The sequence below is a fragment of the Manihot esculenta genome, chromosome 16 (genome assembly GCF_001659605.2).
Source record: "Manihot esculenta cultivar AM560-2 chromosome 16, M.esculenta_v8, whole genome shotgun sequence".
In the NCBI taxonomy this organism is placed as follows: Eukaryota; Viridiplantae; Streptophyta; class Magnoliopsida; order Malpighiales; family Euphorbiaceae; genus Manihot; species Manihot esculenta.
Genome location: NC_035176.2, coordinates 21,634,789 through 21,652,064, shown reverse-complemented (window position 1 = coordinate 21,652,064; position 17,276 = coordinate 21,634,789). Strand labels below are relative to the sequence as shown.

Here is a 17,276-nt window from a genome sequence, read left to right as displayed (position 1 = left end):
TCTTTTCTCATATTTATTAAAACGTTCTTATCGTTTCTTTTCATCAACGAAATAATACCTCCCCATTATTTCTTTCCATCAATGAAACAGTCATTCCCTATATTTTTAGAAATCTATTAAAACGTTCTTATCTTTTCTCATATCTATTAAAACGTCATTATCGTTTATTTCCGTCAACAAAATAGTCCATATCTTTTCTCACATCTATTAAAACGTCTTTATCGTTTCTTTCCATCAACGAAATAGTCCATCCTCCTCCTCCTCAAAAAAGAAGAAAAAAAGAAGAAGAACATGATGAAGGAGAAGAAGAAGAAAAAGAAAAAAAAAGAAAAAAGGAGGAGAAAAAAAAGAGGGATAATTTGATCTTTTATTATATTTTTAACAGCAGAAATAGACGGAAAGACTATTTTGTTGACGAGAGAATAGATAAGGACGTTTTAATAGGTTTCTGAAAATACAGAAACCGACTTGTTAATAATAGTAATATCAAAAGACTAAATTATAAATCTCTCAAAAATAAATAAATTAAGTAATTAATTCAATGAAATGATTACCGGTACTAATATTCCTATATTAATCTATTAAAATAATAAAAATTTTTATCACTCAACAAATATACAGAATATCATTGAATTATTTTTATACATCTAATAACAACCAAATTGTTTTTATTCATTTAATCGCAACATAATATTAATTTTATAACTTTAAAATTATATAATACCATTAATTTTTATTTAAATATTAATAATAAAATTTATTAAATATTAATATATTAAAATTATAAAAAATATTTATTATTATAAAAATATAATATAAATAATATTATTAAATTAATATAATATAAATATATTATTATAATAATAATAATCATCGGACCACAATTTTAAAAAATAAAAGATAAAAATAAAATAAATAATGAACTGACTATTGACTATTTAGAATGTGCAGACAATTCTTAAAAAATAAAATAAAATAAATAAATAAAATAAATAAATAATGGCCTGTGAGGTACATTTTTGCATTAGTGACATTTTTATAATCACTGGTGCAGTCAAATTTCAAATTCACAAATATTAATATTTTATTTTTATTTTAAATTGACAATTTTTTAGTTTTCATTGACAAAAGCCCTTCCAATAATGCCTCTTTTACACGACATCGTATCATAACCCCATCATGATTTATGCTATGGGGATATCATTATACATCAAAAGACAATATGCTACGGCCTATTATCCTTACATTTAATCCACAAAAACAAAGTAATGGAATAAAAATAAAAACACAAATATTTCCTTATTCTCAAATTTTATGCAAGGACAGCAAATCTGAGACATGCACTGCTAAGAGCACAATATTTGTGATTACTTAATATCAGTACGCGATCCAACGTATCTTCCAGAAACCAGCATTCATCTTTATCTTACAGCATGCATATACAGATGATATTTTACTCGCCTAGTAAAATCTGTCTCTGTCATGAGGTGAAGAAAAGTTGATATTGGAGCCAATAGGAATGATTCCAAATGGATTTATAGATGGATGGCTTCCATAATAATGACGCTTAATATGTTCCATGTTCACAGTGCTACTCACACCAGGAATTTGGTAAATGTCTTTGGTATAGTTGAATAGGTTTGGGTACTCCCTTAGCAGCTTTTTGTTGCACTTGAAGTGAACTGTGTAAACCTGCAACAGAAGTATAATGTTGCATATTATAGGAAGAGGTACAGAAGGCAGAATGGGAACAAGACAGTTGAAACTGGAGAAGGAAGTTAGTTTTAGAAGAAAGTAGCTCAGGTAGTTAGATGATAGTTACCTTGTTAGAGATAGTTACAGTAGCAGCTACAAAGTATAAGGAAAGTGATGAGGGATTCAGTCCAAGAATTCAAGAAACAAAACCTTCCCTGATTCTATATCTCTCTCTCTCTCTCTCTCTCTCTCTCTCTCTCTCTCTCTATTATTTTCTACCTAATTCTCCTCTTCTCCCTATTTCATCTTCTGTTTCTCTTCTAATTCTCTGTTAGGGCACAAAAACCCTAACATTGGGTATCAGAGCTGATTTCAAGCGGGACTGAGGCAATTTTTGATCCTTGGGGGTTGGAATAATAACTAGCTCAGTGATAGTTAGTTAAGAAATGGTTTTTGCAGAGCTGAAAGAACAGTTGAGGATTATCTGAGGGGACTTCCAAAACAATGCAGTGGAGGTTAATAGAGAGCTGCGTTCTTTGAAGGAAGGAAGTATAAAGTCTTCTAAAGATAGGTATTGAGAAAGGAGTTGCAGGCCTTCATCAAGTCTTTGTTGATGGAAAAAGGCAAAGAACAGGGCAAGAAAACAGAGAAACTGAAAACAAAGGTCTGCTGCCTCTTCCTAGAGTTGCTGTTCACCAGAAAGATTTAGGTAGTTCTGGTAACCCTTCTGGCATTGTTGTGAATTCTGAGGTAATTAAAAAAATTGTTGCAAAAAAATTGAATAAGTTTTAATGGGAAAGAACCTCAACCTAGGGTTTGGCTTAATAAATGCTTGAAATATTTTGAGATTTATCAAGTTCTATTAGCAGAGAGTAAATATCGCATGTCTATTCTTAGTTGGAGTTGACTCTTGGTTTGATAATTGGAAAAGGGAACTTGGGATCTCTTTGAAAAGGGATTGTACGCTAGATTTGGGGAGCAAAGGGCTTGAGGAAGTTGTGTAGGAGTTCATGAGGGTGAGGCAAGAGGAATCAATAGAGAATTATCGAATTAAGGGTCCAGATCAAGAGACTAGTACCAGAACTCGGGAGGCCTATCTTTTCTCTGTATTCACTAAAAGACTAAAGAATGATATAAGGCCAATAGTGAGGATGATGAAACCTGTGCCACTTCCATAGGCATTTGAAGCAGCAAGGTTACAGGAAAAATTCCAGGAGACCAGTAGAAACCAATATCACACAAACCTTTCTCCACCTATACATACTAGAAACAACATTGTTCCAATCCTCCAAACCTTCTCAATTCTACTCATTTTCCGCAAAACCTCCTATTAGAACCTACCCTAAAATCAAGTCCTATAACCAACACCAATGATAAAACAGCCTTTGTGGGATGTAGTAGTTCTGTTACTCAACCCGTAGGTAAACTGTTAAGGATAATGGACAGAGCAAATCCATTAGAGTCCAAATATTGAGGAAGTTTTTTTTCAGAATCAATCAATCTTAAATATTGTTTAGATTAGGATAGACTTTTTGTAATCATCATCTTTATCTAGTTATCATCAACCTTTATTATTGTTAGTTATTATTTAGGACTTTTAATTTGTTATGAATTCTTATTTCCGCAAAACCTCCTATTAGAACCTACCCTAAAATCAAGTCCTATAACCAACACCAATGATAAAACAGCCTTTGTGGGATGTAGTAGTTCTGTTACTCAACCCGTAGGTAAACTGTTAGGGATAATGGACAGAGCAAATCCATTAGAGTCCAAATATTGAGGAAGTTTTTTTTCAGAATCAATCAATCTTAAATATTGTTTAGATTAGGATAGACTTTTTGTAATCATCATCTTTATCTAGTTATCATCAACCTTTATTATTGTTAGTTATTATTTAGGACTTTTAATTTGTTATGAATTCTTATGTTATTGTATAACCTTCATTTTATATATGGGATTAATGTATGAGTAATAAAACAAGCATACTTATCCCAGAATTGTGAGATTGAGCCGTTACGAGCTCCTTCTGATGAACTCCTTTCCTATCAATTATCCCGTGATGCAATCTATGACCTGAGACCATAACATAAACCTACAACCTTCATAACCCTATCCTAAAGAAATTTACCAAAGCCATGCTTCAGGGAGAAGCATTTTCCAAGAGATGTATGCAAGCCAAAAACCTTAGCAACTATGTAATTGGATGAATCACATAAGGAGTCAGTTAAGGATGAGAATTTAGAAAATGATTGGGTAGATGTTGCTGGGGAGGTTGATAACTTGGGTGATCAAATGAAGCCAGTGTTGTCTATCAATCCAGTACAATGCAATCAAGGACTACAAACAATCAAATTGTTGGGCTATCACTGTAGAAATATAATATTTTATTGTTGTATTTCATAATAAAGATTACGACCTATTTATATATAAAAGGCGGTATCTAAATAGGAAAGAAAATCAAGTCTATGATTATACAATCCCTAAAATTAAGCAACTAACCCATCTATCAATATTTACTTCCTATATTAATATATTTACTTTCTATAATCTATAACACTCCCCCTCAAGTTGGAACATAAATGTTAATCATGTCCAACTTGTTACATATATAATCAACTCGTCCCATACAACTTAGCAGACACTGAATTTGTGAACTCAACTTCTTCCAATAATTGACGTACCCACAAAACTTCACAAACGGTTTTTTTTTCATGACTAGACATTCAGGTTCAGCACTAGAATGGGAGACCATATTTTTTGAACTTGGTAAAATGCCTTACACACATCATAAATACGAGAAATATTCTCTTTACCAGAATATAGAAATTTCAAATACTCCATTAATTCTTTAACAAATTCAGAATGATTAATAAGACTAATCACCTTACTACTGTGAATAGAATTTTGAATCCGTGAACAGTACTCGATGAATAGTACTCGTGAACAGTACTCGATGAATAGTACTCGTGAACAGTACCCAATGAACGGTACTCGTAAACAGTACCCGATGAACGGTACTCGTAAATAGTACCCGATGAACGGTACTCGTAAACAGTACCCGATGAACGGTACTCGTAAACAGTACCCGATGAACGGTACTCGTAAACAGTACCCGATGAATAATTCTCGTGAACAATACCTGATGAATAGAGTTCTAAGTCTCTAAATGTTAACCTTTATGGATAACCAAATGAACAGAACCCTAATTTCCAAATGTTATCCTTTATGAGTAACCCAAATGAACAGAGTCCTAAGTCTCCAAATGTTACCTTTATGAGAAACCCAAATTTCCAAATGTTACCCTTTATGAGTAATCCAAATGAACAGAGACCTAAGTCTCCAAATGTTACCCTTTTATTGGTAACCCAAATAAACAGAGTCCTAAGTCTCCAAAAGTTACTCTTTATGGGTAACCCAAATGAATAGTATCAAAAAAAGCCTCCACCCAACACCTAAACGGTAAACGAACAGCAAATCTGACAAGGGAGCTGCAAGGCGACTTTGGCATCCTCTTTAGGTGAACGGTGAGAGACAAATATTATTCTAGATGGATAACAGAAAAGGACAAGAGTCCTGAGTCTCCAAAAATTTAAGACTTGACGAGAGAGAAAAAAATAAATATCTACGAATCTGGCTCTGATACCATGTAGAAATATAATATTTTATTGTTGTATTTCATAATAAAGATTACAACCTATTTATATATAAAAGGCGGTATCTAAACAGGAAGGAAAATCAAGTCTATGATTATACAATCCCTAAGATTAAGCAACTAACCCATCTATCAATATTTACTTCCTATATTAATATATTTACTTCCTATAATCTATAACAACAAAAACAGGCAGCTGGTAATCTTGATTGACAGTGGCAGTACCAATAGTGAGATTAAACTGTCACTGGTGGACACCCCAGTCACCACAAATACAGTGGCCGATGGCAGAAAATAACCTGTGGTCATAAGTGTCCCCAGTTTGGGTGGAAGATGCAATCTTACTCATCCAATTTCGATTTGAGGATTGAATTTAGAGGGCTTTGACATGATTTAAGGAGTGGACTGGTTGAAAACGGCAAGAAATTAGATTTTTAGGAGCTAAACAAATTACAAGGCCTTATTAAGGTAACAAATCATTCTCTTAAAAATCCCCTATCTATCAATTAGTACCAATTAGTCCTATGATTATATACGGATTATGCCGACACTATAACTCCCTCTCAAGCTGGAACATAGATGTTTATCATATCTATCAATTAGTACCAATTAGTCCTAGGATTTTGCAATCTATTCTAATTATGTACGGATTATATCCACACTCTAACACTCCGTCTCAAGCTTGGAGTATAGATGTTTATCATGCCTAACTTGTTACAAAAATATTCTATTCTATGCCCCAACAATGTGATGTGTGTGCCAAATCCAAAAATGAGCACTCATCTTCCCAAGGATTGTTGAGCCCCTACCAATTCTTGAGCAGGCTTGATAACATATTTCTATGGATTTGGATTTCATAAAAGGACTTCACAAATCTTCAGGCAAGAATGCAATATTGGTTGGGGTCTATAAGTTAACTAAATATGGTCAGTTGGTCACTTCTTGCCCCTTCTGCATTCTTATTTTGCTTCTTCAGTGTCTAAGCTTCTGCATAAGATTTTCAGATTGCATGGAGTCCCTCAGTCTATTATTTCTGACAAAAATAAGCTTTTCACCAACCTTTTTTGGAAGGAATTTTTAAATGCCTAGTCACTACTTTGAATTTTAGTATTAAATATGATACTCAGCATGATGGATAGACTGAGATGGAATCAGTTCCAGAAGATGTACATAAGATGCATGACTCATTCTCATCTTACTTCTTACGGCAATTGGATCAGCTAGTGAAATAGTGGTATAACACTTCTTACCACAATGCTATCAAAATGTTTCTTTATGAAGCATTTTATGGTTATGCTCATCCATTCCTACCATCAGTTTCTACTGAATTACTAATATTGGAGCAGTGGATGAATTTTTTTGGAAAAGAGACAACAACTAAATAATCAACTCAAGATGAATTTGCAGTTGGCTCAAAATAGGATGAAGCTGATTGTTGATAAGAAGAGGACTGACTGACAGACTGAGAGAGTTTGCTATGGGGGATTGGGTTTGCTTGAACTTATAGCTTTGTAGGCAAACTTCAGTAGCCCTCAGACAGCCTCTTAAGCTTGCTACAAAGTATTATGGCCCTTTCAAATTTTGGAGAAAGTGGGTAAGGTGGCATATTGCAATTTCCTCCTACTACTTCTATTTACCCAATATTTCATGCTTCTCTCTTAAAGAAGAAATTGAGTCAGCAGATCATTCCAACAAAGGAACTTCCCCTTATGTAAGAAGATTTGGTCCTAGTTGCACCTAATAAGGTGCTACAGACTCGTACAATAACTAGGGTCCACCACCATAATCATATCCTTCAAGTACTCATCAAATGGGTCAATTTGCCAGAAGATGCAACTTGGGAGAGGATTGGACATTCATTTTGACTCAGTTTCTAGAATTTGCGCATTCTTGGTAACAAAAAAGTGCTCAAGAGGAGGAAACAGTTGTAACTAGAGAAGGAAGTTAGTTTTGGAAGGAAGTAGCTCATGTAACAGTTATCTTGTTACAGGTAGTTACAGTAGCAACTATAAAGCGTAAAGAAACTGATGAAGGATTCATTCCAAGAATGCAAGAAATAACACTTCTCTTATCCCATATTCTCTCCCTCCCTCTCCCTCTCTCTCTCTCTATTCCTTTCTCCCTAACTTTGTTATCCTCTTCTATTTCTCTTCTAACTCTCTATTAAGGCACAGAAAACCAAACAAATAATTAAATCCATAAGATACTCTCACTGCCTAACCGGAAAAGTGTGTGTGTGTGTGTGTGTGTGTGAGCATGTTAGTGGTATTTGATAAAGATTTGCAAAGTGAAAATTATGCTGAGAGAAAGCCAAGTTCCTCCCAGAAAACTTCTAGTGATGGTTCTCATTTTTCATAAATATATGCCTATCTTTGTCTATTACATCTAAAGGTTCCCTAGATTTGGAAAAGGAAAACATAAGTTAGGCCACAAATTTCATTATGATTAGGTCATGGACACAATTACTATTAGAAAATAAAAATGCCTGCTTGTCCAGACAAACAAGATGGCCCTATTCTCATGTTAAATTCTTTTCAGCTGTTGAGGAGGCAGGGGAAAAGAAAATAGAAATTGGGGAAATTTTGGAACATGTAGTCCATGTGTGAAATCTTACATGTCCTCCAATAGACGAACAGAGCACACTATATAGGTCAAGGAATGTGTGTAATAATTTATGTATATATACTTTTCATGAGAAAAACTAGTACCTCATCAAATCTTATGAGGGAAACAAACAGGCGAATATCTGCTTCAGACAGAGTGTTTCCACATATATAACGTTGCTTTCCAAGTATCCTCTCACATTTATCAAGAGCTTCATACAATAGCTTAGCAGCCTGCAGTGAAGCACCAAAGAAATTTTCAACAATGGAAAGAAATATTCTATAAATGTGAACTGGCCTAGATTATCACAAATAATACACCATTAAATAGCTTACCTCCTCATAAGGGCCTTGCTTCCTTGCAAATCCACATTTATAAACTCCATTATTTATATCACTGTATATCCATTCATTGGTTTCATCAATTTGGGTTTGCATGTGGGAAGGATACAGGTCCAAAGCAGCATTCTCAGCTATATCATTAAATTCAGTATTAAACATTCGTATAATCTCAGAACTCTCATTATTAACAATTGTCTTGAGCTTCTTATCCCACAGGACCTATCATTCGAAAAAAAACAGCATATAATTAGAGTCAAGAAAACATACAGATAAAAGTCGACTTATGAGCAGGAAGAACATACAGGAACCGTGTATTTTCCAGTATAGTTAGTACTTGCAAGCTCATAAATTTCCCTTATACTTTTTGCCCCATTCAAAGGGTCAGGCTCAGCTCCTGGTTCCTCTGTCTCTGAAAGAGGAAAAACCCATCCCGTATGTTCATCACTGTCCTTGGTTCTTTCCCATATGGGCTTCACAGACTGAACAGAGTAAGGAAGAAAAAAAACAGTACTTTAGCCATTATAATCTGAATCTATGTATTAGTAATTTGAAATAAAATTTACCGTGAAACTGATGGCTTTTTCAAGTCCTTTAATCTTCAAGTATACAAGACACCTGGAAGCCCAGGGACAAGCATATGACATATACAGATGATACCTTCCAGATTCTGCTGGATATTGAGAATTCGGATCTCGTGAAATGAAGTTGCGGAATGTTGAAGCAGTTCTCAGAAAAGCCCCCGAGTCAGACATTTCATCAAGTGCAGATCGAGCCATCTACAGAAATTCAAAAAGCCTTAGGCTATCAAACAAAACCAGGATCATTAACAGCAAATCGGAAGGCATGATAACTAAAATATCGAATTGGCAAAATGGGTTAGCAAATCAATTTCTGAGCATCCATGCAGAGGAGAAATGGTCAATTCCCAAAGTATTGCAGGAAACTAATATCTCTCAGAACCAATGGAAGAGTTCATCCAGTGATATGATAAAGGTTCTTGGTGGAAGACGCAAAGGAAATATATGATCTCAATTTCTGAATCTAATTAGACCAATCAGTAAGTATGCCAAACTGATAAACTAAAAAGAGATCAGATATTGAGCGACTAATTTAAAAAACACATAAAACAGTTAGGAAACCTCAGAAAATCCCATCTTATTTTGATACCAACAATTCGTCAAATATGTTAATTGCAACTCAAAAACACATCAAACATGAAATCCTAATCTAGTAAAACAGTCTGAACAAAAAATCAGGAAATCAGTAAAGTTTTGTAGTTACCTTCAGAAAGAATGGAGGGAGTACAGATGAGGATAAATTAGCAAGTGTGTGCTTCGGCCCAAATGCTAAGTGGATTTTGCTAAAGCAAGAAGTCATTGCTGCTCTTATTCTTTTTGTTTTGCTGTGCCGTTTGGCTTTATTTAATTCGTCCTTTTCTTTTCCTCTCCAGTCTGTGCAGTGAGTCCGGTAAAACTGAAACAAATTAAAATACCCCAAACTTTTGTAACTTTGACAAAATTTAGTTCGCTGAGGCTGTTTAGTGCATTTGTATGCTATACCATTCCGTAGGTTTAATTTAAAATTAAATTAAATTAATTAAAATTTAAATATTTTTAAAAATTAAATTGAATCAAAATAAATAAATAATTAATTTGAATCGAATCAATTTAATTTAATTCGATTCGATAAATATTTTTTTATTTTTTATTTTATTTTAAATATTTTATAATTCAATTAAAATATTTTAATCTTACTTAAAATATAATATTTTTATATTATAAAAAAAATATAATATTGATAAGTAATAAGTTCAATTCAAGTTTTTTCAATTTTTCTTTGATTAAGCTTGAATTTAATTAAATTGAAATAATAGGATTTTTTGAAAATTAAAATTAAATTATAAAATTGAATTAAATTTTTAAATTAATTTAATTTAGTCAATTATTTTAATTTCAACCGAATATCATCCATGTCTATTTATATATTCTATTTGTCCATTTTAGTGTAAGATATTAGAACATATATTTTTTTCATTGATTTTTTGGTCGTATGATATAATTTGCTAGTACTTGTGTCTATAAGCCCACTTGGTTTTCTTAATTTCTTTTATTGTGGAAAGTTTTATTATTGTAATTGAGGCGTTATCATTAATAAATTAAAAATTAAAATTTTAATATTTTATAAAAATCAAATCAAATCGATTTTGATCAAAAATTGAATTAAATTAGACCGATCTGATTCAGTTTGATTTGATTTAGTTTGATCGATTTGAAATTTTAATAAATTTTTTTATTTTTTACACTTTATTTTTAATATTTTAAAATTTAATTGAAATATTTTAATTTTAATATAATCTAATTTCTCTATATTATTGAAAATAATATATTATTATCACTAATCAATTCGATTTAATTTTTTAAATTTTTTTAATTAAAATTAAACTAAATTAAAATTTTTAAAATTAAAAATTAAATCGAACTTACGCAAATCGAATTAAAATAAATAAAAAACAGAACTGAATTTTTAAACACTTAGAAATGTTATAGGTCAACTCCGGAGGTGCAAATCTTTTACAATTGCAAAGAGCATTTTATTTTTTAAAATAAATCTAATTAAATTATACTTTTGTTTAAGAGTTAAATAAATCTAATTTAATTTTTTTTTACTAAATAAGCCTTTTCACTTTACCTTTTAAGACTAAATAAATATTGACTTAATAAAATAATATTTTTTAATAATAAAATATTTTTAATACTAAAATTTCTTTTTTTTTAATTTTAAAAATAATTCATTATTTTTATATATTTATTATTTTCATGTTAATTAAAATACTAATATTTTTATATTTTAAATTATAAAAAAATAATAAATTAGGACATGACTTATTTAACTTTAAATGTAAAATTTAGGGATTTATTTAATAAAAAAATTAATTTGAATAAAAGTATAAAAACTTAATTGAATTTATTTTTATTTATTTTTAGTAAATATGTTTAGCACTAATTTAAATTAATTGCTTAAATAAATTTTAAATACTAAATGGTTTAGAAAAAGGCACGAGTTTTTATTTTATAAGTATTTTGTGGGAAAAAAGGTAATACAAATCTACCAAAACCATTTGTTGGACTTTAAATTATCCTTTTTTTTTATTTTTTTATTTCAAATTAGTCATGAACTCTTCAAACTTGGCTAGCTAAAGCTAACACAAGTCTTAATTTAGCGTTTGAATTACAAGCTTCTGTAAAAAAATGGTTAAATATTATAGAGATATTAGCCAAAGAATTCAAACTTTTCAGGTTTTCTAGCATAAATAAAATTTTTCAATGAATATGCTCTAAGCTACCAAATGAATTTATTTATAATTTATTATTAAATTATTCCGTTAAAGTTAACATTTCACTGAGATTAGTGTCCTATTCAGTACTCTAATATTAATATTTTAATATAGCTCTTCAGAATAAAAAATAATAATTATAAAAAAACTCAAATTTTACTAATTTTTGTAATTATATTCTAAATTTTTTCTTTAATAAATATATCCTAAACTATAGTGATAAAATTAATTATACCCTTCTAATAACTAATTAATCCAAGAAAGCTACAAGATGTTGGAGCTGGGTGGTCTGACTAGTGGAAGATATATTCAGGTGGTCTACAATAGAGAACCACGTCAGGAAGCCATTGGGGTCTACTCTAGGTTAGAAATCTGATACTTAAAGTTAGTAAGGGTGAGAAGGAAAATATAAGAGAGCAATACATGAATTGAGAAACTTAAAGGATCTGTTAAACATAAAAGTCATACCTATAATTTATCTCTCATCTAATGAATTTAACTATTTCAGTTAATCAAATTAGCTATTAACTTTCAACCATGTCAAAGTAGATACGAGAAATATGAGTTCTTTCTATTAATAGGAATTGATATGAGAAATATAATTCCGAGTTTGAAATTCCTAAAGTTTGATTATAAATAATGGCATGCAAATTGACAGTAGGAAATTCAGAGACTTTTGCAAGCATTAGAGCATTGACCTTCGATTTTCAATGTATCATCCTTAAACGAATGGGATGACAGAGATTTAGGAATCATACAATAATTCAAGGGCTTAAAAAATGATTGGACAAGGCAAAGGGAAGGTGGCTGGAAGAGTTACCACATGTTTTATGAACATACAAGACAATATCGAAAGTTGCTACCGGAGAAACTCCAATTTCTCTTGTGTGTGGAGTAGAAGTAGTTATACAGCAAAAGTCAATCAGTGAAGTTTCAGAATAAATTATCCAGACCTTGTTAATGATTCAGATCAATGTTTTTTAATCTTGATCAAGTTAAGCATATTAGAGAGCAGGTCTTTATAAAGATGGCATCATATTGACAAAGAATGACTCATTTATTTAATTCTCAATTAAGACCAAGAAACTTCAATGTTGGAGATTTGGTATTAATGAGAACAAATATTTCTAAGGGAAAAAGCATGATTAGGAAAGTAGGGTGAAAATCAGAAAGGTCCTTTAAAATATTTAAAGTTATTCGACCTAACACATATAAGATGGGAAGATATTATTCCATTTATGAAATATTTGTAATTTAAAAAATTCTATTATTAAAAGGCTAGCTTGAGATATTTCATAATTATCTTTTCAAACTATGAAAATGCAAAGAAAGCTATACGTACGATGTGCTCCGAGGGCTTCTAGTGGAGCCTCTTGGTTAGTGTCTTCTTCATGGGGAGTCAAGTCATCAACTCAGCTATGATCATTTTCAAGATAATGCAAGGATAGTTCTTTCTTTAGATTTACAAGCTTCAAAAAAGATGTGAGCTGATCGAAACATGGTTTCTCTACTCTTGATTTAAATCTTTGAGTTGGATTTTCAAGTCTGAGATTTTCTCTTCAGAACTCTTTTTCTCAGCAAATACTATAAGTTTTTTTTGAATTAGTAACAGATTTTTCTGTAACTAATTCATAAAAAAATACATTATTAACACTTCTAGTAACAGATAGCATTTATTATTATGAAAATCGTTACTTATTCAGTATATTATTAATCCGTTACTAATTTTATAATAAATTTAGTAATATTGCTAATGAAAATAATTTAATAAAATTTTAAAAAATAAAAAATTATGAAAATAAAATTTATTATTAAATTTAGCAACAAATTCCAATTTATTATTAATTTATTACAAATTTGATAAAATAAAAATATCAAAAATAGAATCTATTACAAGTTTTTAAAAAAATATAAGAACTGTATGTTAAATTATTGATTTTGTCATTGTATTTTATATTAAATATTAATTTATTTTAAATTTCTAAAGTTTATCAAAAAAATATTATAAAATTAAATGAGAAAAATTTTTAAAGTGAAAACTGTGAGAAAATGGAAGGAAACGAGAAAAAAAAAAAATAAAATGAGGGGAAAGAAGAAGAAGAAAATTATGATAAAAAATGAAGAGAAAATTAGAAAAAAGGAAAAAATAAGAAAAATGAGAAAAGGGAAGAGAATATGAGGGAAAAAGGAAAGAAAATGATAGAAAGATGAAGTGAAAGTGAAGAAAAGAGAAGAACAAATAGAAGAAAATAGAAGAAATGAAAGAAAAAGGTAAGAGAATATGAGAGAAAAGGAGACAATTGAAAGAAAAATGAGAGAAAAAAGAAAAAAATGCTAGAAAATGGAAGAAAAAATGATAAAAATTTGAAGAAAATAAACGAAAATAGAAGAAAGCAAAAGAAAAGGAAGAGAATATGAGAGAAAATGGAGAAAAAAAAAGAGAAAAAAAGAAGGATAATGAAAGAAAATGAGATAAAATGGTAGAAAAGTAGAGAAAATAAAAAAATTTTAAAAAGATGTATATAATTTATAAAGAAAAAAATAAAATGAGAAAAATAAAAAAATTAGGAGGAGAGTGAAGAAAAGAATGAATAAAATGATGAATAAAAATAGAGCATGTAGTTTTATAACTATGTCAATTTGCAATAAATTTGAATTACTAAATTTAAAGAAAAATATAGATTAATAAAAGTAAAAAATGCAGTATTTTTTTCAAAAAATTTAGTAATAGATTTTGGATTTTGTTATAATTTTTAGATTATTAATATATTTAGTGATAAATTAAATACATTACTAAATTTTAAAAAAAAATCTGAAATTAAATTATAGAAATGTTGTTTTTTTTTTTTTTGAAAATCTAAAATTCACTACTAATTTTCAAATTAATAATGGATATAATAGATTGTGAAATTAAAAAAAGATGTGTGATTTTAAAAAATAAAAATACTAGAAATCCAATAATAAATTCTATTACATCTATTATTTAATTTATAAATAATTTTATTTTTTATAATGTATTAAGAAATTTAGTAAGGAATTTTAAAATCCTTTACTAATATATTAGTAATCAGTAATCAATTTTAATCTGTTATTAAAATTCTTAATGTTCCGGCTGATTTTTTTCGTGAAAACCTTTGTTCTTGATTGCAGGAAATTGTTCTTAGCGGAGGAAGGAGAGGACGATGAAGATGAAAATGCAAGGGGCTTGTGAGTATTTAAAAGGAACAGTCATTAATGACGACTAGGGGGAAACAAATTGGCAGAAGCACGAAGCGTCAGGTACTTTTGCTTTAATTAGTACTTCGCGCTTCCACGATCATTTCAAAAGAGTGAATGCTTCTAGGGAAAAAATGTGTCACTCGAACCTAAAAACATGCAATTATATATAAAGTTAAAATAAAAATTCTTTAAAAAGGTATAAATAATTTATTTGATTTTCATATATAATATTATATTATTTTAATACATTAACTTCAACAGCCAACTAAATTTTATTATTAATTATCACAATATCAAATTATTATAATTATATTTTATTTTAATTAATTAAAAAATTACAAGAATATCAAATTAATAAAAAGAAGGAAAAAATACAGATAATTGTAAGAAATTAACTATGATTTTTAGGGTGTGCATCAATTGGAAAATAAAATAAAGTTCAAATATCAAACATAATGCTAGAATTAATGCTAGAATTAATTTAAAAAAGGTCCATAGACAATTATTGCAAAAGAAAAATGCCAGAATTAATTTAAAATTTTCCTTTACTTTTTTGGCTGATTTTCTCCGCATTTAATGATTTTTTGGTCTAGTCACACTCACCTTGTTCAGTAATCTTTGTGTCATCAAATTCATCATTATTTAATACTTTAATATCCTCTAATTTTATAATTGAATCTTTCAAATATGAATTTTCTGGATCTATATCCCACATTTTATACAATTCTGTTACATAACTTTCAATGAAGCAAGACTAAAGGTAAATATTTAAGTGAATAAATACTAACCTAAAAGCTCTAATACAATTTCACCTATTTCTTTTAATAGTATGTATTCCAATTTCCTTCGGCTAGAGAGATACTAATTGATTGTGATAATACATTTTTTGCTATCTCTACCAATTTTGGAGTTTCAAACCTATATGTTATCCACCAATCAATTGAATCTATTGTTACCTTTTTAGTTTGAGTTGTTGCCATGCTGTATATCCCTTTTTTCATATGAAAAATGGCAAATTATTCACATAGAAACTCTTATTCTGTTACATTTTCGATTATCCTTCTAAAAACATCTATGACATCTAAAATAACTTTTTTATCAAGATTTGGGGTCCTTCTAGGTACTCCAGATGTTGGTGTCTTTAAGTAGTGACGATCATAAAATGTTGGTATGACAGTAAAACTAAGACAATGCAATGGAATGTTCATCTTCCCCTACCTTTCTAACACAATAGCTTCTATTTGATTATAACTATCTTCATGCTTATTACCTCTCATTATATCTTTTACTCTCCAAGCATGCTATTCATTTTTTCATAAATTTCTCCTAATTTTGGATCTTCACCATCACTAAACTTAATCATAAATATAATAGCTTAGTAATAGCTATTATTATCACATCCTCAAATCTATAGCTAGGAATAGTAACACAAATAGATATGAATTAGGCTATTTCATAATTAGAGCAAGTAGCATTAGGAAAGGTGTTGGTTTACCCCGAATTATTTAGAAAAGGTGCTAACATAACTTTAAACTACTAATACCTGAATCATAAAAAACTCAAATAAAGAAACAGACATATTCAGAAATAAAATAGACAGTGTGATTAGCGAGTTGAAAACGAGTCACATCCAGAAGGTGCTTAAGATTTTTCGACGTGCTCGCTTGAAGTGCTTGTTAAAATGTGATATTCTTACTTAGGTGAAATGGACTTCTAAAGGCTAAAAGTATAATTTAGTAGGTCAATCTATGAATATTGAAAGTTTAAAAACTAAATTGAAATATTATAAAGAGTTTAGTAGGTTTAAGTGTGAATATGGAAAGTTTAAAGGTATAATTCAATTTTAGTCCTTCATTTTTCCACCTTTTCAACTTAACTCCTCTATGTACCTAAATAAACATAAGAAAGATGATAAAGCAAAAGAGAAATGGGTTGTCTTCTTTCTTTCTTCTTATAGTCGAACCTTATTCCATTAGAAAAATAAAAGTTTTTCTTTTTTTTCTTCCATCAAATCCAAGCTAATCTTCCATCAAATGAACTTCTTTTTTCAACTAAAATTCACTCTAAGATCAAGAGTTAAAAGAAAAGTCATATATTGAAAGGATTGAAGAAGGAAAGATTAAAGTTCCATATACACTAAGCTTGAAAATTAAAGGTAAGCATATAAATGTGTAGGAAATAATATCTTCTCATTTTTTCATGCATGAATTTGAACTATAAAACTTTAATTTTCAAGTTATTCAATCCTTTCCTAAGATATATATTGCCCTAGGTAAAGGAATATCAAAGGGAAAGGAATATCAAAAGGAAAGGAGATAGCTAGAGAATATAAGTAGAAAGGAAAGAGAAATTCAATAAAGGTCTGGTATTTGTATGCTTTTTTATTTTTCTTTTATTTTCTTATGAATATGTGAAATTAGGAATTGATTTT

At 29.6% G+C, this 17,276-nt stretch overlaps 1 protein-coding gene across 1 annotated transcript; it reads right to left on the bottom strand.

The window, feature by feature from the left end:
* Window positions 1-1,100: 1,100 nt before the first annotated feature.
* On the bottom strand, window positions 1,101-9,731 carry LOC110603891 (glutathionyl-hydroquinone reductase YqjG). The gene is made up of 6 exons (XM_021741879.2): window positions 9,574-9,731; window positions 8,856-9,068; window positions 8,595-8,771; window positions 8,287-8,511; window positions 8,056-8,184; window positions 1,101-1,692 (listed from the first exon to the last, which is right to left on the bottom strand). The coding sequence occupies exons 1-6, from the start codon at window positions 9,667-9,669 to the stop codon at window positions 1,462-1,464; spliced, it is 1,071 nt and encodes a 356-aa protein (XP_021597571.1). The 5' UTR covers window positions 9,670-9,731; the 3' UTR covers window positions 1,101-1,461.
* Window positions 9,732-17,276: the final 7,545 nt, after the last annotated feature.